This window comes from Oncorhynchus mykiss, chromosome 3, assembly GCF_057628025.1.
Source record: "Oncorhynchus mykiss isolate SJ-2025 chromosome 3, ASM5762802v1, whole genome shotgun sequence".
Classification (NCBI taxonomy): Eukaryota; Metazoa; Chordata; class Actinopteri; order Salmoniformes; family Salmonidae; genus Oncorhynchus; species Oncorhynchus mykiss.
Genome location: NC_143024.1, coordinates 33,371,421 through 33,396,014, shown reverse-complemented (window position 1 = coordinate 33,396,014; position 24,594 = coordinate 33,371,421). Strand labels below are relative to the sequence as shown.

Sequence of the window (24,594 nt, the reverse complement as noted above, 5' to 3'; positions counted from 1 at the left end):
AGTTTTGGCCGGCCTGGTGACATCACCAGGTGGTAAATTCTCTGCCAATAACCACTTATTTTCAGCTTTCCCCTCCTCACTCAGACCACTCCCAGGTAGTCTTAGCAAAATTCTTGTTTGAGAAGTTGCTTTGTTTTCAATTATAATAGTCAAAATCACAGTAATGTACTTAATTGTTACCAGATATTATTTGATGTTGAGATAAAAACGGCTGCATTGGATCTTTTAAAGGGTAGTCCCTTAAAGAGTCCCTTAAAGAGGACTACACTTCTCCAACCTGTGGGATCCCATAACGATCTGGACCTTTAGGGCTGAATCATATGTTGAGATACAAATGTGTGTTCTCAATGTAGGATTGGGCCCTCAATGAGGAGCTCTGTGTAACTTGAAGCCTAGCGTAGAGTTGGGTAGATTTAATAAGCACGTCAATTGCAAACGGTTGAGATTATGAATATGCACAAGAGACATCTGTTTAATAGGAAGATTATTTATATTTCGGCTATTTTCTAGAAAAGGGAGCTTGGCTGTATCCAATGCCAGCTGTATTAGATATGTCACTTGATCATTATGTGGTGAAATTATGAATGACACTATTTTGGTAACCATTGTTGGGCTAAGCATCCTCTTTTGTAAATAGTTTTTTAAAAACTGTCCTAACTACTTAAAAACCATCTATTGTAGACCATGCCCCTACATTATAGGATATGGTGTTGTCGTTGGTAACTAGTCTTCCCACATACAATATATTACACAGCAGAGCTGCCTTCTGCTATTCAGGCAGGTGGTACACACTGCGTGCTGTATCTGAGCCTGCAATGTAAATGTTGTGTTCTCTGAAACTGAAGTAATGTCTCTTGCCAAACATTGTCTCCTAAGTGCCGTTTGAATGTTTTGACAAATTCTGTTTTCTAGTTGTGACATTGTTATTGTAAAAAATAAAATAAAAATATATTTCTAACTATTGTAAATATTGTTGGAGTATTTCAGAAAATATAAAATAAATTACTGTGAGTTACTTTGTTGTTTGTCGAACAATTTAATTTGGTTTACCTTAGATTAGTGTTTCCCAACCCTGGTCCTTGAGTACTCCCAACAGTACACACTTTTGTTCAGTTAGGTGTGCTTGTCCAGGGTTACAATAAAATGTGTGCTGTCGAGGGAATTGGAGGACCAGGGTTGGGAAACACTGCCTTACATCTTACTATCCCTTTTGGACAGGAAAGAAAATTACACAGAATTCAGTACACTGTTCATTGATTTGATGCATTTGTTTTATTTCTGGCAATATGTTATCTGTAAAAACATTGGTAGCTGTAATTAGTTAAGTAAACAGAGCAAATACCAAAAAGTGGGTGGTGTAATGGGAAAAATCGATGACTGTTAGTGTTTCCGTCCATATTGGGGAAATATCTCCCCAGTCGCTTACGAGAACAAAAAATGTAAAGCAACCATTGGACATGGTTATGTTGCTTTAATGTCTAAAGTATTTTATCCATTCCATCAATGGTTACCTGTCCTGCATAGTAACGTTACTTATCAAATCCAACAGTCCTCTTCTTAACCCTTAAACTGTGTGAACTGTCAATCATTATTTTGCACTATACTCATGTAATCAGACATTCTCTGACACTGAATTCAGGAGGCAAAAAATCCATCATTACACAAAGGAATTACTGATTGAAAGCATGTCACCCACCATGTTCAAGTTAGATAATAGATCTTACCAAGGGAAGGAAGAAAGGATGCTTTGCCAAGTACTTGGATAGAACAGGGTCTCTGTCAGCCACAGGTTTATGGTGCATAGTGCAGTTTGGCACCTTTATGGATTGTCCCATGAAATGCCTGGTTCTGTTTCTTCGGGCCCATTTATGAGACCCATTATGCTTATTTAGCATAAAGAAGCTTTCAAATGAGAAAAATACCAAAACTATACAACTAGTTTGGAGGACAAGGGTGCAAGCTCAATACAGTAGTTCAAATACAGTAAAATGCTGTGTTGTATTGTGTCAAAGTCCAAGACACTCATAGAGAGAGATCACAGAGAAATTGAGTTAGATTCTGATGAAATCATTCACGAGTAGCATCACAAGATGGACTTTGGGTAGTAAATGTAAGAATCATGAGACTTTTTCTCAAATGTGCACTCAAGCCATTTTGACAAATCCAATTTGTCAAATAATTTACAGGAGAGGCATCAGACGCTCACAACCAGGGTTGGGCTTGTGTCCATTTCCTATAGAATAATGACAATAAAAAAACATTATTGGATAACAAGGCAAAGTTAAAGGTCAGTAGTAGTCGGTAGACTAGTATGCATAATGGATAGTTGTATGTACATTCACCAATCTGGTTATCTGTAGAAGTATGTGAGGCCACAGAACCTCACTGTGCTCCTCACAAAGAGCACCTTCATACTTAGTGTCGAATCATTCAAACAGTCTGTATGCATGTAAACTCAATGCTACTGTTAGTTCCCAGAATCCAGGGATGCCCAACTATAGTATTCTACGGCCCTTGGATTTTCACATCTCCCTGGTGCTGAGTTGTCCAATGAATGTCATAGAAAGTACACACCTGGTTGAAACCAGTATTTGAATAGAAGACGAGACCGAAAACAAGCAGACACTATGGCACTCGAGCTGTGCACCCCTGCCATAATCCCAAAAGTGGGTTTCACTCATGTTGTCTGATAACCACCCCAGTTCTGTGTGTTCCAACTCATCCGAAGGTGTTCCCGTTGCGGGCAGCCTGAGCATTGGTCCGGTTTCTGCTCCGGACCGGTCGGTCTCGGCTGAAGATGGTGTCCTGGTCACTGTCCAGCTCTGACTCGGACATCATGAGGCTGGAGTTGTGCTCTGTGCTCCTGTGTTTGATGTCTGAGAAGGGGACAGACCGGGTAGATCATGGCAGGGTCAACAAAAACAGGAATGTTTTGAAATGTGTTGATTGAAAAATCAGACATTTACTGTATTTGGGCCTTAGCTCCATTTTCTCCTGTTCGTCCATGTTGTCCAGTATAGTGTACTTGGTTTTCTTCCTGACCTTAGTGCGACTCCTCCTAAACATAAAAAAACACATTTCTATTGAAGTTCCAATGCAGCCTTTAAAAAAATCTCAATATCAAATAATTTCCAGGTAACAATTAAGTACCGTACTATGATTGTTTTCAATTAAAATAGTTTAAAAGATACAAAAAATTACTTGTTAGCTAAAAGCCATTTCTCAAGCAACAATTTTGCTAGGACTTTCTGGGAGTGGTCTGAGTGGGGAGGGGGAAACTGAAAACTTGCTGTTATTGGCAGAGAGGTTTGGAACTCTCTTTCTTATTGGTCTATTAACTAATTTACCACCAGGCGATGTCACCAGGCAGGCCAAAACCCCATCCAACCAAAACAGGCAGTAATTTCAGGCAGTCTTTACAAACAGCTCTTACACTAAAATGGCAATATCATAATTTTCACAATTTCACAGTATTATTCCAACGTCATAGTGTGGAAATACTGTATATATACAGTACCAGTCAAGTTTGGACACACCAACTCATTCCAGGGTTTTTCTTTATTTGTACTATTTTCTACATTGTAGAATAATAGTGAAGACATCACAACTATGAAATAACACATATGGAATTATGTAGTAACCAAAAAAGTGTTAAACAAATCCAAATATATTTTATATTTAAGATTCTTCAAAGTAGCCACCTTTTGCCTTGATGACAGATTTGCACACTTGGCATTCTCTCAACCAGCTTCACCTGGAATGCTTTTCCAACAGTCTTGAAGGAGTTCCCGCATATGCTGAGAACTTGTTGGCTGCTTTTCCGTGAAGAGGCGACTCTGGGATGCTGCTAAGGGAGAGTACCTCTGTCCAGTGTCTGTGTTCTTTTGTCCATCTTAATATTTTATTTTTATTGGCCAGTCTAAGATATGGCTTTTTCTTTTCAACTCTGCCTAGAAGGCCAGCATCCCGGAGTCATCTCTTTACTGTTGACGTTGAGACTGGTGGTTTTTGTGGGGACTATTTAATGAAGCTGCCAGTTGAGGATTTGTGAGGCGACTGTTTCTCAAACTAGACACTCTAATGTACTTGTCTTGCTCAGTTGTGCACCGGGGCCTCCCACTTTCTATTCTGGTTAGAGACAGTTTGTGCTGTTCTGTGAAGGAAGTGGCGTTGTACGAGATCTTCAGTTTCTTGGCAATTTCTCGCTTGGAATAGCCTTCATTTATCAGAACAAGAATAGACTGATGAGTTTCAGAAGAAAGTTATTTGTTTCTGGCCATTTTGAGCCTGTAATCGAACCCACAAATGCTGATGTTCCAGATACTCAACTAGTCTAAAGGCCAGTTTTATTGCTTCTTTCATCAGAACAACAGTTTTCAGTTGTGCTAACATAATTGCAAAAGGGTTTTCTAGTGATCAATTAGCCTTTTAAAATGATAAATTGGATTAGCTAACACAACGTGCCATTGGAACACAGGACTGATAGTTGCTGATAATGGGCCTCTGTACGCCTATGTAGATATTCCATAAAATAAATCAGCCGTTTCCAGCTACAATAGTCATTTACAACATTAACAATGTCTACACTGTATTTCTGATCAATTTGATGTTATGGACAAAAATTGTACTTTCCTTTCAATAACAAGGACATTTCTAAGTGACCCCAAACCTTTGAACGGTAGTGTATATATAAAAATCACATGTTTTACTGCGCTGGGCCTTTAACAAACAGCTCATCATAAAATCTATATAGGACCTTGCTGTGTGTCTGAGCACTAAAAGAAAAGTCACCTTTTGCAGCAGTACACACATGCCCAAGTGACTGTCACGATGAAGACAATGACCATGAAGAAGGACAGGATGAAGTAGAGAACCCGCCACTCTGCCAAACAGAAGAGAGAAAGGACTGGCACTTTGAATGTAGCATCTCACAGCAGACGGGGCAAAATCTATGTCATCCTCTCAGGACCGATGAATGAACATAGCTCACCACAGTTGCTCTCTCCGTCACCAAAGAACCTGCGAATGAGGTTCTCCGTCCAAAAGGGGTCACAGACACACTCCTTGGTGATTGGGTCACACGTCCCATGGCCCGAGCAGCGGAGCAAGCACACTGTGTGGGGTGTGGGATGAACACCAATACACAAACAGGATCAGCATACACCACGGCAGAAGACAAAGACAGACAGCTTTCTTAGTCACCAAGTGATGAGATCTAGTCAAATTGAATCTCTCATGTAATAGAATCAGAGATGGTCTATAATGTTGTTATAACATTGTAACAGGCTTTGATATAATATGGTATGATAAGGCAATATGTGGTGTTCTGTGTTGTGGTACTCACTGACTGTATCCACTCGAAGGACTCTGAAGAGCAGGTAGTCAGTCTTCTCCCTCAGCAGCTGACCATGCAGCACACTGGCCAGTTTAGGACCAGGGACTGGCCCCTCAGGACCCTGCACTGAGAACCTCAGCACTGTGCTACACACACGCATGCACACACACACACACACACACACTGCCGTAATACAATGTGTAAAAACACAACCATGTATGTTTTGTATGTGTTTGCTGCATTGGGCAGTACCTGAGATCTGAGTGTCCCCATAGGCACCTGAGGTGGATGTCATTGTCCAGAACGTGAAGCAGTGCTGCCAACTGTCTGAGCACTGTGTCCTTCTGTGACACACTCACTTGGGCCAGCGCCACCAACATCTCCACCTCTACCTCCTCACGACCACCAGGGTCTGTGGTGTCGTAGCAGAATCAGAATTAGTTAGGTAACATTGATAAATAAGATGTTTTATCTACTTTCATAAATATGCTTATGTGGAAAAGTCAGGATTGTCTTCATATGTGAGGGTGAAGGGCTCCACAATGTCTGTACACCAGTCACTCCCTCCTTTTCCCATTGGGGGGAGGAGTATGGCAGTGTCTGGAACCGTTGTATGTCCCCTCTGATGTCTTTCATAGTATATGACCTAGAGGCTCACTCCTCTCCGTGAGCTTGTCCAGGAGGGGGTGTATTTGACATGGGAGTATCTAGAATTGACAATTGATATATGCCATTGGATGAGGTAATGTTTTGGTAATAGGAAGTACCAAGAACGAGAAGTAGAGCCTCGTCTAAGAGAGCAAACGGAACAATAATTTATAGCTAATGCTATCTGGCTATGGGATGCTCCTCTCTCAAGTAAAAGTCTTCCTTTGTGCAGTTTTCCTAAGACCTGTGGTTCGTCACTGTGATTTGAGAGGGGTGGATCTTTGTTATAAAGATCTCAGTTGCCATTTTGTAAGCACTCTCAGAGAATTCATTTATAAACACTGAATTGATCTGAGAGTCACAGGGCTATGGTGAAGCTCATTAAGTTGATGTATAACTCTGACTGGTGTGTGGTTTGTAACTCTCCTTATTTAGTAATACAGGACATTTCCATGACAGTGGACACACACACGGTCTGAGAACATACACACTCTGACAGAACACACATAAAGTGGGGCAAAAAAGTATTTAGTAAGCCACCAATTGTGCAAGTTCTCCCACTTAAAAAGATGAGGCCTGTAATTTCCATTATAGGTACACTTCAACTATGACAGACAAAATGAGGAAAAAAAATCCAGAAAATCACATTGTAGGATTTTTAATTAATTAATTTGCAAATTATGGTGGAAAATAAGTATTTGGTCACCTACAAACAAGCAAGATTTCTGGCTCTCACAGACCTGTAACTTCTTCTTTAAGAGGCTCCTCTGTCCTCCACTCGTTACCTGTATTAATGGCACCTGTTTGAACTTGTTATCAGTATAAAAGACACCTGTCCACAACCTCAAACAGTCACACTCCAAACTCCACTATGACCAAGACCAAAGAGCTGTCAAAGGACACCAGAAACAAAATGGGGTCAAAATGATCACAAGAACGGTGAGCAAAAAACCCAGAACCACACGGGAGGACCTAGTGAATGACCTGCAGAGAGTTGGGACCAAAGTAACAAAGCCTACCATCAGTAACACACTACGCCGCCAGGGACTCAAATCCTGCAGTGCCAGACGTAATAGGAAGTACTGCTTAAGCCAGTACATGTCCAGGCCCGTCTGAAGTTTGCTAGAGAGCATTTGGATGATCCAGAAGAAGATTGGGAGAATGTCATATGGTCAGATGAAACCAAAATATAACTTTTTGGTAAAAACTCAACTCGTCGTGTTTGGAGGACAAAGAATGCTGAGTTGCATCCAAAGAACACCATACCTACTGTGAAGCATGGGGGTGGAAACATCATGCTTTGGGGCTGTTTTTCTGCAAAGGGACCAGGACGACTGATCCGTGTAAAGGAAAGAATGAATGGGGCCATGTATCGTGAGATACAGTGTGTGGAAACCTTGTGAAGACTTACAGAAAACATTTGACCTCTGTCATTGCCAACAAAGGGTATATAACAAAGTATTGAGATAAACTTTTGTTATTGACCAAATACTTATCTTCCACCATAATTTGCAAATCAAAATCATCATCAAATCAAATTTATTTATATAGCCCTTCGTACATCAGCTGATATCTCAAAGTGCTGTACAGAAACCCAGCCTAAAACCCCAAACAGCAAGCAATGCAGGTGTAGAAGCACGGTGGCTAGGAAAAACTCCCTAGAAAGTCCAAAACCTAGGAAGAAACCTAGAGAGGAACCAGGCTATGTGGGGTGGCCAGTCCTCTTCTGGCTGTGCCGGGTGGAGATTATAACAGAACATGGCCAAGATGTTCAAATGTTCATAAATGACCAGCATGGTCGAATAATAATAAGGCAGAACAGTTGAAACTGGAGCAGCAGCACGGTCAGGTGGACTGGGGACAGCAAGGAGTCATCATGTCAGGTATTCCTGTGGCATGGTCCTAGGGCTCAGGTCCTCAGAGAGAGAGAAAGAAAGAGAGAATTAGAGAGAGCATATGTGGGATGGCCAGTCCTCTTCTGGCTGTGCCGGGTGGAGATTATAACAGAACATGGCCAAGATGTTCAAATGTTCATAAATGACCAGCATGGTCGAATAATAATAAGGCAGAACAGTTGAAACTGGAGCAGCAGCACGGCCAGGTGGACCGTGCTGAATCGAATAACCAAATAGGACAGGAAAAGTACTCCAGATATAACAAACTGACCCTAGACCCCCGACACAAACTACTGCAGTATAAATACTGGAGGCTGAGACAGGAGGGGTCAGGAGACACTGTGGCCCCATCCGAGGACACCCCCAGACAGGGCCAAACAGGAAGGATATAACCCCACCCACTTTGCCAAAGCAAAGCCCCCACACCACTAGAGGGATATCTTCAACCACCAACTTACCATCCTGAGACAAGGCTGAGTATAGCCCACAAAGACCTCCGCCACGGCACAACCCAAGGGGGGGGGGGGGGGGGGGGGACCCCTGTAATAGGGTTAGAGGCAGAGAATCCCAGTGGAAAGAGGGGAACCGGCCAGGCAGAGACAGCAAGGGCGGTTCGTTGCTCCAGAGCCATTCCGTTCACCTTCCCACTCCTGGGCCAGACTACACTCAATCATATGACCCACGGAAGAGATGAGTCTTCAGTAGAGACTTAAAGGTTGAGACTGAGTTTGCGTCTCTGACATGGGTAGGCAGACCGTTCCATAAAAATGGAGCTCTATAGAAGAAAGCCCTGCCTCCAGCTGTTTGCTTAGAAATTCTAGGGACAATTAGGAGGCCTGCGTCTTGTGACCGTAGCGTACGTGTAGGTATGTACGGCAGGACCAAATCAGAGAGATAGGTAGGAGCAAGCCCATGTAATGCTTTGTAGGTTAGCAGTAAAACCTTGAAATCAGCCCTTGCTTTGACAGGAAGCCAGTGTAGAGAGGCTAGCACTGGAGTAATATGATCAATTTTTTTTGGTTCTAGTCAGGATTCTAGCAGCCGTATTTAGCACTAACTGAAGTTTATTTAGTGCTTTATCCGGGTAGCAGGAAAGTAGAGCATTGCAGTAGTCCAACCTAGAAGTGACAAAAGCATGGATTAATTTTTCTGCATCATTTTTGGACAGAAAGTTTCTGATTTTTGCAATGTTACGTAGATGGAAAAAAGCTGTCCTTGAAATGGTCTTGATATGTTCTTCAAAAGAGAGATCAGGGTCCAGAGTAACGCCGAGGTCCTTCACAGTTTTATTTGAGACGACTGTACAAACATTAAGATTAATTGTCAGATTCAACAGATAAATTCATTAAAAACCTACAATGTGATTTTCTGGATTTTTTTTCTTCTAATTTTGTCTGTCATAGTTTAAGTGTACCTATGATGAATTACAGGCCTCTCTCATCTTTTTAAGTTGGAGAACTTGCACAATTGGTGGCTGACTAAATACTTTTTTGCCCCACTGTATGCTGTACGGGCTGTTCAGCTCTTCCTCCTAATGCTCGGCACGGTCCGTGGGGAAACACAGTCTGAGCACACACATCTACCTGGCCGCACTTCCACGGTGGCTGTGGCGGTGCTGCTGCGTCCCTGGGTGTCTGTGACATGCAGCTGGAACAGATAGGTCCCCTCCACCAAGTTGGCCAGGTACAGGAAGGCCTGCTGCTCTGAACCATACAACACGTCCTGGGGAAACAACAGGACAGAGTAGTTCCTACCTTAAAGTAGTTCCTACTTCCTACCTTCATACCAGTTTAGCTAACAGCATATTACAAGTTAAAACTATATTTACTGTATACTTAAGTATCAAGACTCCTCTCACTCACCCCAGCAGCAGGGCTCTGACTGTCCCGGAACCAGAGGAAGTGCATCTCGGCTGGGTCACCATCCGTCACTGAGCCTCTGAGCACCAGAGAGTTGTTGGGCAAGGTGAGGGTATGGCTGCCGCTGGCATGTGCTACAGGGGGAAGGCTTCTGGCTGAGGATGGACAACAGGCTATAGATGAGTACCATCATACTCAACCAGCATGGGTGATGATGTCTCATCTTGTTTTTAACAGTTTTGCTGTGTTTGAAGCATTGTGTGTTTTCTTAGCAGGTTGACATTTGTCCTTAATTATTATTAGGGTTAGCAGTATGGTTAAGGTTAGGTTTCAAATCAAATTGTATTGCTTTGTGGCTGTGCCAGCTAGTGACCACTCTGCAGAGCTGCCTCCAGTACATGAGTCATCCCAATAAATGCCAACCTGTGTTTTCTTACCCTCTTGAACCCTGACTGTGAGAAAGGCACTGTCTTTCAGCCCTTCCTGGTCACTCACAGTCAGACTAAATGTATAGCGGCCTGCTCTGAGGCCCGTTACTATGGCTACGGGCTTGTCCACACCCTCTGTCCTTGACCCTGGAGGACCTCTAAAAAACAACACAGAAAAGCATAATGAGAAAGCTCTTCAGCTTGTTCTTCATATCTTTATAGACTTTTCTGGACACAACCTTTGACCTATATGAACAGCGTTGGTACCTGATGGTGTCCCAGTGGTAGCTAGTGACGGCGTGGTCATCAGTGCTGCTGCTTCCATCCAGGGTAACGCTGGTCACTGGGAGGGTCAGCTGCCTGTTAGGACCCACTACAGCCACAGGGGCTCCATTTGACTCCTTGACCTCAGCTATGGGGGTGTTTTTGTTCTCTATGGGACAGAGCAAAACAGATCATTTGTTGAAACATGTCCTATGCATGTTTTGATACCCTTGGGTTTACTACTAGGTGGACTAAGGTAAAGGAATGCCTGAGGTAAACTGCTTGAGGATAATCTAATGTTGTAAAACATATCTGATACTCTGTTATAATCTTAATACTGTCCTTATGTCATTTACCTGTCATCTGAGTGGCAGCGGTAGTGACAAAGGAGGTGGCTGTAGTAGGGTCACCCTGTCTGTGGGCCAGGGTAGCAGCAAGGCCAGGGCTGGAGGTGGGAGTGAGGGTGTCATGGCTGGGGTAGGGCAGTCGGTCATTCTCCACTGGCTGAATAACCTTCACTGTAGCCGTGGTGGAGTCTGACAACCCGGCAGAATCTGTAATGGTCAACCTGGAAAAAAATCAAGATGAATCCAGCTACTTTTGTACGCTTGTATTGTAGTGGTGGGGGAAACATTGATGGTAATGGCTTACACAGTATCTATGTCACGTTTCCATGAGGCTTCATTCATAGATATAACTATCTAAAGGCAGAAAACCTTTGGTCCTGTATTCCTGTTGGTTAAACACCAACTATGATTAATAGAGACCATATACTGTAATTATTAGTGCAGTCTGACCTGTGTTCCATGGTAGAGCAGCATACACAAACTATTTTTTCTTCCATTCATTATTTGATTTTCAATCCTTGAATTTACTGAGATTAAATTGAATTGGACCCCAAGTCTAGGCCACAGAGGTCCTATCCATACCTGAACGTGTACTCCCCAGGGGCAAGTTTGGATAGGTTGGGAATCTGTGTGTCCGAGAAAGCTCCAAGCTCTATGGATGGACCTCCAACCTGCTCCCAGTGATGGCTGATGATCACTCCATCATCAGAACTCTCTGTGAGGGACCATCAAACACAAGATAGGACAAACGGACAACATAATATATCATTAGGTGGGTGCTTGATAGAATTCATAGTCAAATAATTGGATAGGACTTGCAGACTCAAATTCTTCAACAGATTGAAATACTGGCTTAAATACAGCAGAAAGACAATGAAACGACCCAAAACAGATCTTCATCCTCGATTTAAACATTGTTTTTGTTTCACATCAATAAATGTTGGAGCATTTGAGCGTGCATGCCCTAATGGCTCTTAGTCCAGTATTTGATATTAGACTGAACTCCTTGATCTGTAATGTTCATTCATCTGTCTGATACTACTGCTCTGGTGACAAGAGGAAGACTGCCCTCTACTGATTCATCAACACCATGTCCAGCAGCATCTCAACATCCACAGGGGAACATTTCTCCTTTCCATTTCTCATTTTTGGGGGGCTGTCATGATGATAAATATTAAGATAATACATGAAGCCAAAAGCTAAAACAAATTATTTATTGAGGTTGTTACAAACTTGGAAAAGAAAGAACAAGCTGATACGAAAACCATTTCTCGATTGAATGAATATGGTCTTACCTTTACATTTGAGTAATTTAGCAGACACTCTTATCCAGAGCGAAATACAGGAGCAACTAGGGTTAAGTGCCTGGGTCAAGGGCACAGACAGATTTTTCACCTAGTCGGCTCTGGGATTTGGTTACTGGCCCAACGCTCCTAACCACTAGGCTACCTGCCACCCAAGCTATATAGTATTATATGCAAACTATTCAATTACACAATATTTGAAACAGATAGCTTATTTTGTTTACAATAACACAGTAATTGTTAGTTTATAAGGCGATTAGAAGTAGAATATACACGCCACGGTGGAAATGGCCACTTCTTTGTTGCCCTCTTTTATTGGGATGTTTTGTTCTAGTATCTCTTTTCAGTATTTGACATTGTTTATTTTAAAATGCAACCCGAATGTAAATTCAGCTTGTAAACTCGATCAACATTTTCCCCACATTTCATATATTTAAGTCAGAGGAGAATCACTTTCTCCAACGTGACAGTGCTACATGCTACATCTCTGGTCTCCAAGGGGAAAAGTCACAGCTTCATCTCTTGGCTCAAAGGGCGAAGCCGCTACTGGTGACCTGCACCACCCGTCAAAGTCCCAAAAGGCCAAAGTCCTATATGAGTCCATCCTGCTTGCTGACCCCAGAAACTCCAATGAAATCAGGATGATCCTGAGGAAGGTTGGTTGTCTAGGCTCATCTCAGATGGCTGTGTCATGTCCTAAGCTGTCCCAGTGGGTCTCCCAGTGTCCAGTCTTGTCCCAGAGTGCTGTGCAGCATGTGGAGGGGAGTGCCAGTCAGGTGCATGGCCACGTTTCCTGCCCACTGACAGAGAAGCAGCTGAATAACTTAACAAAGACAAAAATGAAAAGATTGGAAGATTGGTGTCATTTCCGGTCACAACTTGCAGACTTGTTTACGTGCTGCTGTGCGTTTTGTTGCTAACCTTACTTTGCTACCTGACAACTTTACAGTTTTTACTTTTAGTTTTTCCCCTCACTCAACTTTTTTTCATTCAACTTTTTCACTCGGGACGCTTTGTCGCTGTACTCATAATATACGGCGAGGACAGCCGTGCTGCAAGCCCAGCTTCAGACACAATCGTTAAGCAAGAGTCATTTCAGTGTAGGAAAGAATGAAACAGCGTCTGTGCTACCAGTAAGTACAGATAGACAAATTTCTCATGGCTTCTGGAGGGAAATGCTGTAGGAATGCTCAACCAGTGTCGCTCATTCAGCCGACAGAAACTTTCAACGGGTTCTCCCCATTAAGCAGCGAGTCGGAGTCAGAGGCCGAGCCTTCTTTGGACTCTACTTCTCCCGTTACGGGGTTTGAGACGCCAAAGCCTCCCACCATTAGCTCTGACAAATTAAAAACACTAGTCATTGGTGACTCCATTACCCGCAGTATTAGACTTAAAACGAATCATCCAGCGATCATACACTGTTTACCAGGGGGCAGGGCTACCGACGTTAAGGCTAATCTGAAGATGGTGCTGGCTAAAGCTAAAACTGGCGAGTGTGGAGAGTATAGAGATATTGTTATCCACGTCAGCACCAACAATGTTAGGATGAAACAGTCAGAGGTCACCAAGCGCAACATAGCTTCAGCGTGTAAATCAGCTAGAAAGATGTCGGCATCGAGTAATTGTCTCTGGCCCCCTCCCAGTTAGGGGGAGTGATGAGCTCTACAGCAGAATCTCACAACTCAATCGCTGGTTAAAAACTGTTTTCTGCCCCTCCCAAAAAATAGAATTTATAGATAATTGGCCCTCTTTCTGGGACTCACCCACAAACAGGACTAAGCCTGGCCTGTTGAGGAGTGACAGACCCCATCCTAGCTGGAGGGGTGCTCTTATCTTATCTACGAACATAGACAGGGCTCTAACTCCCCTAGCTCCACAATGAAATAGGGTGCAGGCCAGGCAGCAGGCTGTTAGCCAGCCTGCCAGCTTAGTGGAGTCTGCCACTAGCACAGTCAGTGTAGTCAGCTCAGCTATCCCCATTGAGACCGTGTCTGTGCCTCAACCTGGGTTGGGCAAAACTAAACATGGCGGTGTTTGCCTTAGCAATCTCACTAGAATAAAGACCTCCTCCATTCCTGCCATTATTGAAAGAGATTGTGATACCTCACATCTCAAAACAGGGCTCCTTAATGTTAGATCCCTCACTTCCAAGGCAGTTATAGTCAATGAACAAATCACTGATCATAATCTTGATGTGATTGGCCTGACTGAAACATGGCTTAAGCCTGATTAATTTACTGTGTTAAATGAGGCCTCACCTCCTGGTTACACTAGTGAACATATCCCCCGCGCATCCTGCAAAGGCGGAGGTGTTGCTAACATTTACAATAGCAAATTTGAATTTGTCTTTTGAGCTTCTAATCATGAAATCTGTGCAGCCTACTCAATCACGTTTTAATGCTACTGTTTACAGGCCTTCTGGGCCATATACAGCGTTCCTCACTGCGTTCCTCACTGAGTTCCCTGGATTCCTATCGGACCTTGTAGTCATAGCAGATAATATTCCAATTTTTGGTGACTTTAATATTCACATGGAAAAGTCCACAGACCCACTCCAAAAGGCTTTCGGAGCCATCATCGACTCAGTTTTGTGGATCTTAATGTTTTCCCTCATAATCCTGGACTATCGGACCACCATTTTATTATGTTTGCAATCGCAACAAATAATCTGCTCAGACCCCAACCAAGGATCATCAAAATTCGTGCTATAAATTCTCAGACAACCCAAAGATTCCTTGATGCCCTTCCAGACTCCCTCTGCCTACCCAAGGACGTCAGGGGACAAAAATCAGTTTACCACCTAACTGAGGAACTCAATTTAACCTTGCGCAATACCCTAGATGCAGCCACACCCCTAAAAACTAAAATAATTTGTCATAAGAAATTAGCTCCCTGGTATACACAAAATATCCGAGCTCTTTTATGCAAGCTTCCAGAAAATTGAAACGGAAATGGCGCCACACCAAACTGGAAGTCTTACGACTAGCTTGGAAAGACAGTACCGTGCAGTATCGAAGAGCCCTCACTGCTGCTTGATCATCCTATTTTTCCAATTTAATTGAGGAAAATATGAACAATCCTAAATTTATTTTTGATACTGTCGCAAAGCTCACTAAAAAGCAGCATTCCCCAAGAGAGGATGGCTTTCACTTCAGCAGTAATAAATTCATTAACTTCTTTGAGGAAAAGATCATGATCATTAGAAAGCAAATTACGGACTCCTCTTTAAATCTGCGTATTCCTCCAAAGCTCAGTTGTCCTGAGTCTGCACAACTCTGCCAGGACCTAGGATCAAGGGAGACACTCAAGTGTTTTAGTACTATATCTCTTGACACAACGATGAAAATAATCACGGCCTCTAAACCGTCAAGCTGCATACTGGACCCTATTCCAGCTAAACTACTGAAAGAGCTGATTCCTGTGCTTGGCCCTCCTATGTTGAACATAATAAACGTCTCTCTATCCACCGGATGTGTACCAAACTCACTAAAAGTGGCAGTAATAAAGCTTCTCTTGAAAAAGCCAAACCTTGACCCAGAAAATATTTTTAAAAACTATGCCTATATCGAATCTCCCATTCCTCTCAAAAAAAATTGAAAAAGCTGTTGCGCAGCAACTCACTGCCTTCCTGAAGACAAACAATGTATACTAAACGCTTCAGTCTGGTTTTAGACCCCATCATAGGACTGAGACTGCACTTGTGAAGGTGGTAAATTACCTTTTAATGGCGTCAGACCAAGGCTCTGATCTGTCCTCGTGCTCCTAGACCTTAGTGTTGCTTTTGATACCATCGATCACCACATTCTTTTGGAGAGATTGGAAAACCAAATTGGTCTACACGGACAAGTTCTGGCCTGGTTTAGATCTTATCTGTCGGTAAAATATCAGTTTGTCTCTATGGATGGTTTGTCCTCTGACAAATCAACTATACATTTCGGTGTTCCTCGAGGTTCCGTTTTAGGACCACTATTGTTTTCACTATATATATATATATATATATATATTTTACCTCTTGGGGGTGTCATTCGAAAACATAATGTTAACTTTCACTGCTACGCGGATGACACACAGCTGTAGATTTCAATGAAACATGGTGAAGCCCCAAAATTTCCCTCGCTGGAAGTCTGTGTTTCAGACATAAGGAAGTGGATGAAGACAACAGCCATCTAGATGGAAGGGGGCTCTGCCAGTACGTCAGATAAATCGTCTATCAGCAAGGGATTAAAGAGAACAGCCAGCCAGATGGAACGAGGAAGCTCAACCTGTACCTCAGGGGAGTCTGTGTAACGGTTTTCGTCCTCCTCTTCTGAGGAGGAGTAGGAAAGATCGGACCAATGCGCAGCGTGGTAAGTGTCCATAATATAATTTTAATGAAATATAACTGAACACAGAAAACAAAAGAATAAGAGAATAAATGGGAACAACCACAGGCCCGTATGGAGCAAACACTGACATGGAAAATAATCACCCACAACCAACATGGGGAAAACAGGCTACCCAAGTATGATTCTCAATCAGAGACAACGATCGACAGCTGCCTCTGATTGAGAACCATACCAGGCCAAACACAGACAGGGAAAATAATCACCCACAACCAACATGGGGAAAACAGGCTACCTAAGTATGATTCTCAATCAGAGACAACGATCGACAACTGCCTCTGATTGAGAACCATACCAGGCCAAACACAGACAGGGAAAATAATCACCCACAACCAACATGGGGAAAACAGGCTACCTAAGTATGATTCTCAATCAGAGACAACGATCGACAACTGCCTCTGATTGAGAACCATACCAGGCTAAACACAGAAATACAACATAGAAAAATAACATAGACTACCCACACCAACTCACACCCTGACCAAACTAACACAAAGACATAATAAAGGAACTAAGGTCAGAATGTGACAGTCTGGCAGGGGACAGAAGAGAACAGCCAGCCAGATGGAATGAGGAAGCTCAACCTGTACCTCAGGGGAGTCTGCCAGGGGACAGAAGAGAACAGCCAGCCAGATGGAACGAGTAGAACTTAACTCCAAATCCAAACGCTTCTTCAATATCCCAGCCAGAATCATTGATATTTACACCCAGCCATATAGCCAATCACCATACACACACAAGCACTAACAACATTTGCTTTTAAGTTTAGGTTTGCAGCATCTATTAGTTTGAAAATATACTTTTACATTAACCACACAGTCAGTGTGTAGTATTTGTAGTCATATTAGTGTGTTTTATGGTACATCGGAGCTGTGACTGATCATTCATCTGATATATATTTATCTTTAGTAGGCCTACTCTAAAAGTAAAGAGTAAAATTATGGTAAGGGTAGTCACCATCCAAAGCCAACTATTTCATACATACGGCTGCCCTTGATGATGGTTGAGCTGGCAGGAAGTGACACGACCTGGGTTACTGGGAGGGTGACGGCTTTGGGGGTCTGGTTCCTTCTCGCCGCTGTAAAGTAAGAGATATTCCATCCATTAGGACTGTCAGCCATGTGTGACTGCTGTGTGCCCTTTCTAATTAATCCAGGAAATAAACTTCCAATCATGCTTGTAAAAACTCTTGTGTTTGTGACTGTACCAGTTTGGGGCTCTGGGCCGACGGAGGCTACCAGCTCCACTGTGTCCCTTGGCAATGTTAGCTCTACAACATTGTCAGATTATACAGAGACAAGAGATTGAGAATAAAATAAGAAAATATGAGATAGAAACAGGTTATGTAACAGGGGGAACAAAGAATATGAAAGACTACCTACAATCACCAATAAAGGTTTAAAAAAATCCAATGAACAAAAACCTATTGCAGTACCTGTCTGTGTGGATGTGGTCAGGGGTACAGTACTGGACAGATGAGATGGGGCTTTATTGGGATGGAAAGTCCTTATTTGGCTCGGTTGGGAGGAGTGAACACTGTCATTCTGTGGTTTGGGCGTGAATGTTGGCCCTGAGCTGGCCATGGATGTGTTCTGTAGTTCACTATCCTACAATGAAAACACAACAGAAAATACATGACTATTCGTATTAGTAAATGAAGACTCTCTAATATAGAACCTGTATGTCTCATTCCCAAATTAACACTCTCTCCAAATCCCCCTCCTGGGAATGGCTGACAAGCCTACATTAGCAAGAGAAGCTATATGGATTACACTATGTTCTATCTTCAAAGGATACGTGAAGGTCAGGCGCGCTGACTGAATGTGACTACAGAGCAGTTGAGTCAGCAAAATGCCACTGTAATAACACACACACACACACATATATGCAGACTGTCAGCTGGGTGACCATTTATCATACCTCAGGGAAGTAACCCTATTTAAAATGTAAATTTAGACAGACTGCTTTTTCATGGCCAGTTTGTTCACTAATTGTGTGCTAAATGTGAGCTAAATCCTAATTACTGTATTGGATCAATGGAACGTAGAACATCTATGTAACTCAGTATCATTTCCACCATGTCCTGACAAACATGTATGTGGTCCTCACACTGCCTGCAACCCTATCCATGCCATAATTTCTTGATGCGTCATGATTCCTGCCCATTGTTCCATCTGACACTTACTTTCTTGTTTTCAGGTGTATCGCCAGGCGTGGGGTCGCCGGGGGGTGCCCCCTGGTTCACTGTCGCCCCAGTGGAAGGACTGGGCAGGCTGCTCTCAGCCCCTTCTGTTGCAAATCCCAGCCCCTCTAACCTGCCTTCACTTTCCGATAGGTTGAAACCATCCCTCCCTTCCAATGCTGCAGGCCAATCTGGAAGATCCCCACCGTTATCCTCAGGGCCAAGTTCACTCTCAGGGTATTCCAAATCCATCCCACCTGGGTCACCAAAATCCGTCTGGGGCCCATCTAACAGGGCTAGGTCCTTCAGTGCCTCCACGTCCCCAGAGGGGTGGGGCCTCCAGCGACTGGGATAGGGCTCCCCCCTGACCAGAGACTGGAGCAGCAGGGTCTGGGGGGGTCCTCTCTGCAGGAAGGCCATATAGGAATCAGCTCCAGGTCTTTGTCTGGGCTGGCAGTTCTCCCTCTGCTGGCAGCTGAGGATGTAGCAGCGACGCTCAAACAGCCAGGCCAGGTTACAACCGGGCAGATCACAACAGGCCCCGGCACACTGCGCCAGAGATGACACGTCCGGCACCCGCAAGATATTGCTGCTCCTCAGGGCCGGGGAGACCACAGCCTCTGAATAGGTCGCACCCTGCCAGCACTGTGACGCCTCTGCAGCTATAGTACAGAGCACAGAGATATATGGTAAAACAGCTTTTGCTTATACTTTGCTTATATTTAGTAAAGGTCAGCAATAAAATCAGAAAGAGTCACCTTCCAACATGCTCCACTAAGGCGTCAACCAGATGGAACCATTAAACGGAGGGAAACTAGCATGAATTATTCAGCGATCACTTCACTGATACTGTGAGCCTAGGTATACTCACATCTTAGCTCTCAACAATATCATCTGATAACATAGGCAAAAGGCATCAGCTGCTTTCTTTGTGTCACAGTGGTGAGTGTACGATAATGAATAAATGGACTCAATAACAGCAAACGTAATTCTTCTGCTGCTCTCATAAGGGGATATTGAGTGCACAAGCAGATCCTGGTAAACATCACCCAAGTCTACTGCCACTCTTAGAATGAATCAATACGCTTTTTGGAGGTACTTAAAGGGCACATTTGGGTTCATTATCCTGTTATTAATTGTTCATTTTAACCCCTGAAAAGCATCTCTTGTGAAACCATTGTCTTTTTGACAATATGGGAATCAGAAACTCAATACAAACATGACTGCTGTTTGTTAACTTCATGCTACAATACAAGTATACAACATAGAACACACAGCAAAAATATTCATTTAATATGAGTTACAGTCACAAGAATGTAATTTTAAAGATGTCCCCTAACCTTCCACATAGTGCAGGATGAGACAGAGAAGCAGGTGAGCTCCTGTCTGCATGATGCACTGGACAGACTGATCTAAACCTGGAACACAGAAGAAATCACAGACACATTACACATTGTCCCAGATATTAATAATAATAATAATAATAATCACACATCACCTACTGTATCTACCAATAACCACTTTGATACTCACACACAAAAGCAACATGGACTCTCCTACCCACAGAGAATGACCGTCAGTATCCTCCTGCCTCATGTTGAGTGGATTGTGTGTGACTCCGTGTAAAGCCACATGCCACCTTGGCAAGGATGACACAGCACCACTCTCTGCCCATACCTCCCATGGTGGACTCTACTGGTGGGAACCTGTTACTACTGTCACCATACTGTGCGCTTACTGGTCTGTTGCTTCTGCTTACTGTGTAGGTAAACAATGATCATATATTTAAGTTGTTTCAGCTAATTGTTAAGGGTAGTGGTTAGGATAAAGTGTGATTCTGATATAGGGCTACAGATCAAGGGTCACTGTTGGTCACTGTATTTGAACTCAGGACAAAGCATTGAATATGAACTCAGAATTGATCCCCATTATCTGTCATTTTGCATACCATGCTGAGAAAGTCACTGAATAAGCTGACACCATAGAAGGCTCTCTAAATAACTAATTAATTAATCAATTACTTAATCATGAGTAAACCTAACATATTGGTAATGTGTGGTCGCACTAAAACACAACATCCAATAAAGTCAACAAGCTGATTTCATTTACTTTCTCCTTCCACATCCCTTGTATTATAAAGCGCTGTTCCCAGCACCAAGGACAGCAACTGAGGGAAGGTGGAGAAAAAAGGTTTCATGAGGCATTTGATGATGACGCAACCAACTGTTTTCTGGACTGGGGTCTGCAACACAGAAGCTAACGTCATTAGCCTACTAACCTCACGGTTGTTTAGGAGATAACATGGTTCGAATGTGTAGCCTACAACAAGATATCGAATTTAAATAGATACTACCGAGCAAGCCAAGCAGTTCAACTATTCAAAGCAGCCCTCCATTACTCACTGCTCATACAGCACTTGCGAAAGATGTAGCTAGCTACACGTGAGACACTCACCAATGATGAAGGGTGCAACAATGTATCCAAATAGCGGTAGAAGTGAAAGTCGTTGTTCCAGTCGATAAGACAAATTATGCTGGCATTTTGTAGAGAGGGTGTAAATTCCCGGTGCACAATGTGCAGTCGAAATACGCCTAGCTCGGCTGGGTTGCTACAGTCTTGTTCACGCCAGCTACTGCACCATCCCTTTCCACTGTTCCCCTGCTGCTGTTACCGGTAGAAATCCTTTGTAGCTCTTTTGGGCGCAGCCGAATGGGTGGTGGTAGGTCTCGAGAGGCAATTTGCTCTGCAGCTGAGCAAAATTAGTGCGCACTGATATTCGGGGAAAAGCTGCTCATGTCATGCTGCTTCGGTGGCTTGCCTTCCATGCAAGGGGAGGAAGTGTCGCCAGCGGGATATATCAGGGGAGGGGGACGATATATCTTTAATATACAGTACCAGTCAAAAGTTTGGACACACCTACTCATTCAAGGGTTTTTCTTTATTTTTATTATTTTCAACGTAGACTTATATGGGAAGACATCAAAACTATGAAATAACACATGGAATCATGTAGTAACCAAAAAAGTGTTAAACAAATCAAAATAGATTTTAGATTATTCAAAGTAGCAAACATTTGCCTTGATGACAGCTTTGCACACTCTTGGCACATTCTCTCAACCAGCTTCACCTGGAATGATTTTCCAACAGTCTTGAAGGAGTTCCCACATATGCTGAGCACTTGTTGGCTGCTTTTCCTTCACTCTTCAATCCAACTCACCCCAAACCATCGCAATTGGTTTAAGGTCGGGTGATTGTGGAGGCCAGGTCATCAGATGCAGCACTCCATCACTCTCTTTCTTGGTCAAATAGCCCTTACACAGCCTGGAGGTGTGTTTTTGGTCATTGTCCTGTTGAAAAACAAATTATTGTCCCACTAAGCCCAAACAAGATAAGATGGCATATCGCTGCAGAATGCTGTGGTGGCCATGCTGGTTGTTTTTGCCTTGAATCCTAAATACATCACAGACAGTTAGACAGTGTCCCCAGCAAAGCACCCCCACACCATCACACCTCCTCCTCCATGCTTCACGGTGGGAACCACACATGCGGAGATCATCGGTACATCTACTCTGCATCTCACAAAGACACAGCGGTTGGAACCAAAAATCTCAAATTTGGACAGATTTCCACCGGTCTAATGTCCATTGCTCGTGCTTCTTGGCCCAAGCAAGTCTCTTCTTATTATTGGTGTTCTTTTGTAGTGGTTTCTTTTCATCAATTCGACCATGAAGGCCTGATTCGCAATCTCCTCTGAACAGTTGATGTCGAGATGTTTCTGTTACTTGAACTCTGTAAAGCATTTATTTGGGCTGCAATTTCTGAGGCTCGTAACTTTAATGAACGTATCCTCTACAGCAGAGGTAACTCTGGGTCTTCCTTTCCTGTGGCAGTCCTCATGAGAGCCAGTTTCATCATAGCGCTTCATGGCTTTTGCGTCTGCACTTGAAAAAACTTTAAAAGTTCTTGAAATGTTCCGGATTGACTGATTTTCATGTGTTAAAGTAATGATGGACTGTCATTTCTGCTTGCTTATTTGAGCTGATCTTGCCATAATATTGACTTTGTCTTTGACCAAATAGAGCTATCTTCTGTATACCACCCCTACCTTGTCACAACACAACTGTTTGACTCAAATACATTAAGAAGGAAAGAAATTCCACAAATTAACAAGGCACACCTGTTAATTGAAATGCATTCCTCATGAAGCTGGTTGAAAAAATGCCAAGAGTGTGCAAAGCTGTCATCTTGGCAAAGGGTGGCTACTTTGAAGAATCTCAAATATAAAATATAACACCCTTTTTGTTACCACATGACTCCCATATGTGTTATTTCTTAGTTTTGATGTGTTCACTATTATTCTACAATGTGGGAAATAGTCAAAATAAAGAAAAACCCTTGAATGAGTAGGTGTGTCCAAACTTTTGACTGGTACTGTATACAGAATAATTGAATGTTCAATGATAATAATGAACCTTAAGGGTATAGGCATATAAGATACTTAAGCCATCATCACCATTATACCTATTATTATAATTTACTACTTTTTTTGTGCATATATTTATTGGATTTTCAAACAGGACTATCAACAGAGTTGGTACAGAACAAAAAATTAGAACACCTATTATTATTATTATTATTATTGTTGTCCGGCCTTGTCGGTTCACTTTCAGTTTCACCCAATGACTGCATGGTTTCTCTTGAGGGGGGGCGTATTTACGAAGAATTGAAACCAACATTTCCAGACTGAATTTCCACTGCAATCCACGGTCCGTCATGGTTCGTCATCTGCATTACTATATAACTTGGCTAAACTTCTTATGGCTGGGGGGCAGTATTGAGTAGCTTGGATGAATAAGTTGCCCACAGTAAACGGCCTGCTCCTCAGTCCCAGTTGCTAATATATGCATATTATTAGTAGTATTGGATAGAAAACACTCTAAAGTTTCTAAAACTGTTTTAATGATGTCTGTGAGTATAACAGAACTCATGTGGCAGGCAAAATCCTGAGGAGAAATCAAAACAGGAAGTGAGAAATCTGAGCTTGGTATGTATTCACCACAGTTCCCATTGAAATCTTGAGATATTAATTATGCTGCACTTCCTAGGGCTTCCACTAGATGTCAACCGTCTATAGAAATTTGAATGGGACTTCTACTGTGTTGTGGGACTGAATGAGAGCAGAATGTATCAGGTGACTGGCAGTCAGCCATTTTCTGATCACGCGCATTCCTCATGGTATCCACTTGCGTTCCATTGCTCATCAAGACACAAAGGAATACTCTGATTGGAACTTTATTGAAGCTATATGTTAAAAACATGCTAATGATTGATTCTGTACTTAGTTTGAAATGTTTCTTCGACCTGTAATATAACTTTTTGAAGATTTTGTCCGATGTAATGCTGACCAGAATGAGCGTTTTGATATGTATACCAAACGCGCTAACAAAAGGAGGTATTTGGACATAAATAACGGACATTATCGAACAAAAACAAACATTTATTGTGGACCTGGGATTCCTGGAGTGCTTTCTGATGAAGATAATCAAAGGTAAGGGAATATTTTTCATGTAATTTCTTGTTTATGTTGACGCCAACATGGCGGCTATTTTTACTATTTTCCTGAGTGCCGTCTCAGATTATTGCATGGTTTGCTTGTTCTGTAAAGTGTTTTTGAAATCAGACATAGCGGTTGCATTAAGGAGAGGTATATCTATAATTCCATGTTTATAACTTGTATTATCATCTACATTTATGATGAGTATTTCTGTTGAATGATGTGGCTATGCAAAATCACAGGATGTTTTTGGAACTAGTGAATGTAACGCGCCAATTGTAAACCCATATTTTGATAAATATCAAACAAAACATGCATGTATTGTGTAACATGAGTGTCATCTGATGAAGATCATCAAAGGTTAATGATTCATTTTACCTCTATTTGTGCTTTTTG

The 24,594-nt window shown here is 42.6% G+C and overlaps 1 protein-coding gene across 1 annotated transcript; it reads right to left on the bottom strand.

Annotated features, from left to right (window-relative positions):
• Positions 1-1,253: 1,253 nt before the first annotated feature.
• On the bottom strand, positions 1,254-21,541 carry kiaa0319 (KIAA0319 ortholog). The gene is made up of 18 exons (XM_021593489.3): positions 21,099-21,541; positions 19,985-20,062; positions 18,648-19,306; positions 17,898-18,069; positions 17,670-17,732; positions 17,448-17,540; positions 11,359-11,491; positions 10,786-10,997; positions 10,433-10,598; positions 10,175-10,323; positions 9,741-9,892; positions 9,462-9,600; positions 5,588-5,747; positions 5,345-5,481; positions 4,991-5,113; positions 4,792-4,882; positions 2,967-3,058; positions 1,254-2,876 (listed from the first exon to the last, which is right to left on the bottom strand). Exons 2-18 carry the CDS (start codon positions 20,034-20,036, stop codon positions 2,719-2,721), a joined length of 2,751 nt encoding a protein of 916 aa, XP_021449164.2. The 5' UTR covers positions 20,037-20,062; positions 21,099-21,541; the 3' UTR covers positions 1,254-2,718.
• Positions 21,542-24,594: the final 3,053 nt, after the last annotated feature.

Coding starts and splice junctions, on each gene's coding strand:
- kiaa0319 (XM_021593489.3), bottom strand. CDS start 20,036: ATGCAGACAGGAGCTCACCTGCTTCTCTGTCTCATCCTGCACTATGTG. Junction 10,599..10,785: donor CGCTGCCACTCAGATGACAG/GTAAATGACATA, acceptor TCTGTCCCATAG/AGAACAAAAACACCCCCATA. Junction 5,114..5,344: donor CCTTCGAGTGGATACAGTCA/GTGAGTACCACA, acceptor CACCCCACACAG/TGTGCTTGCTCCGCTGCTCG.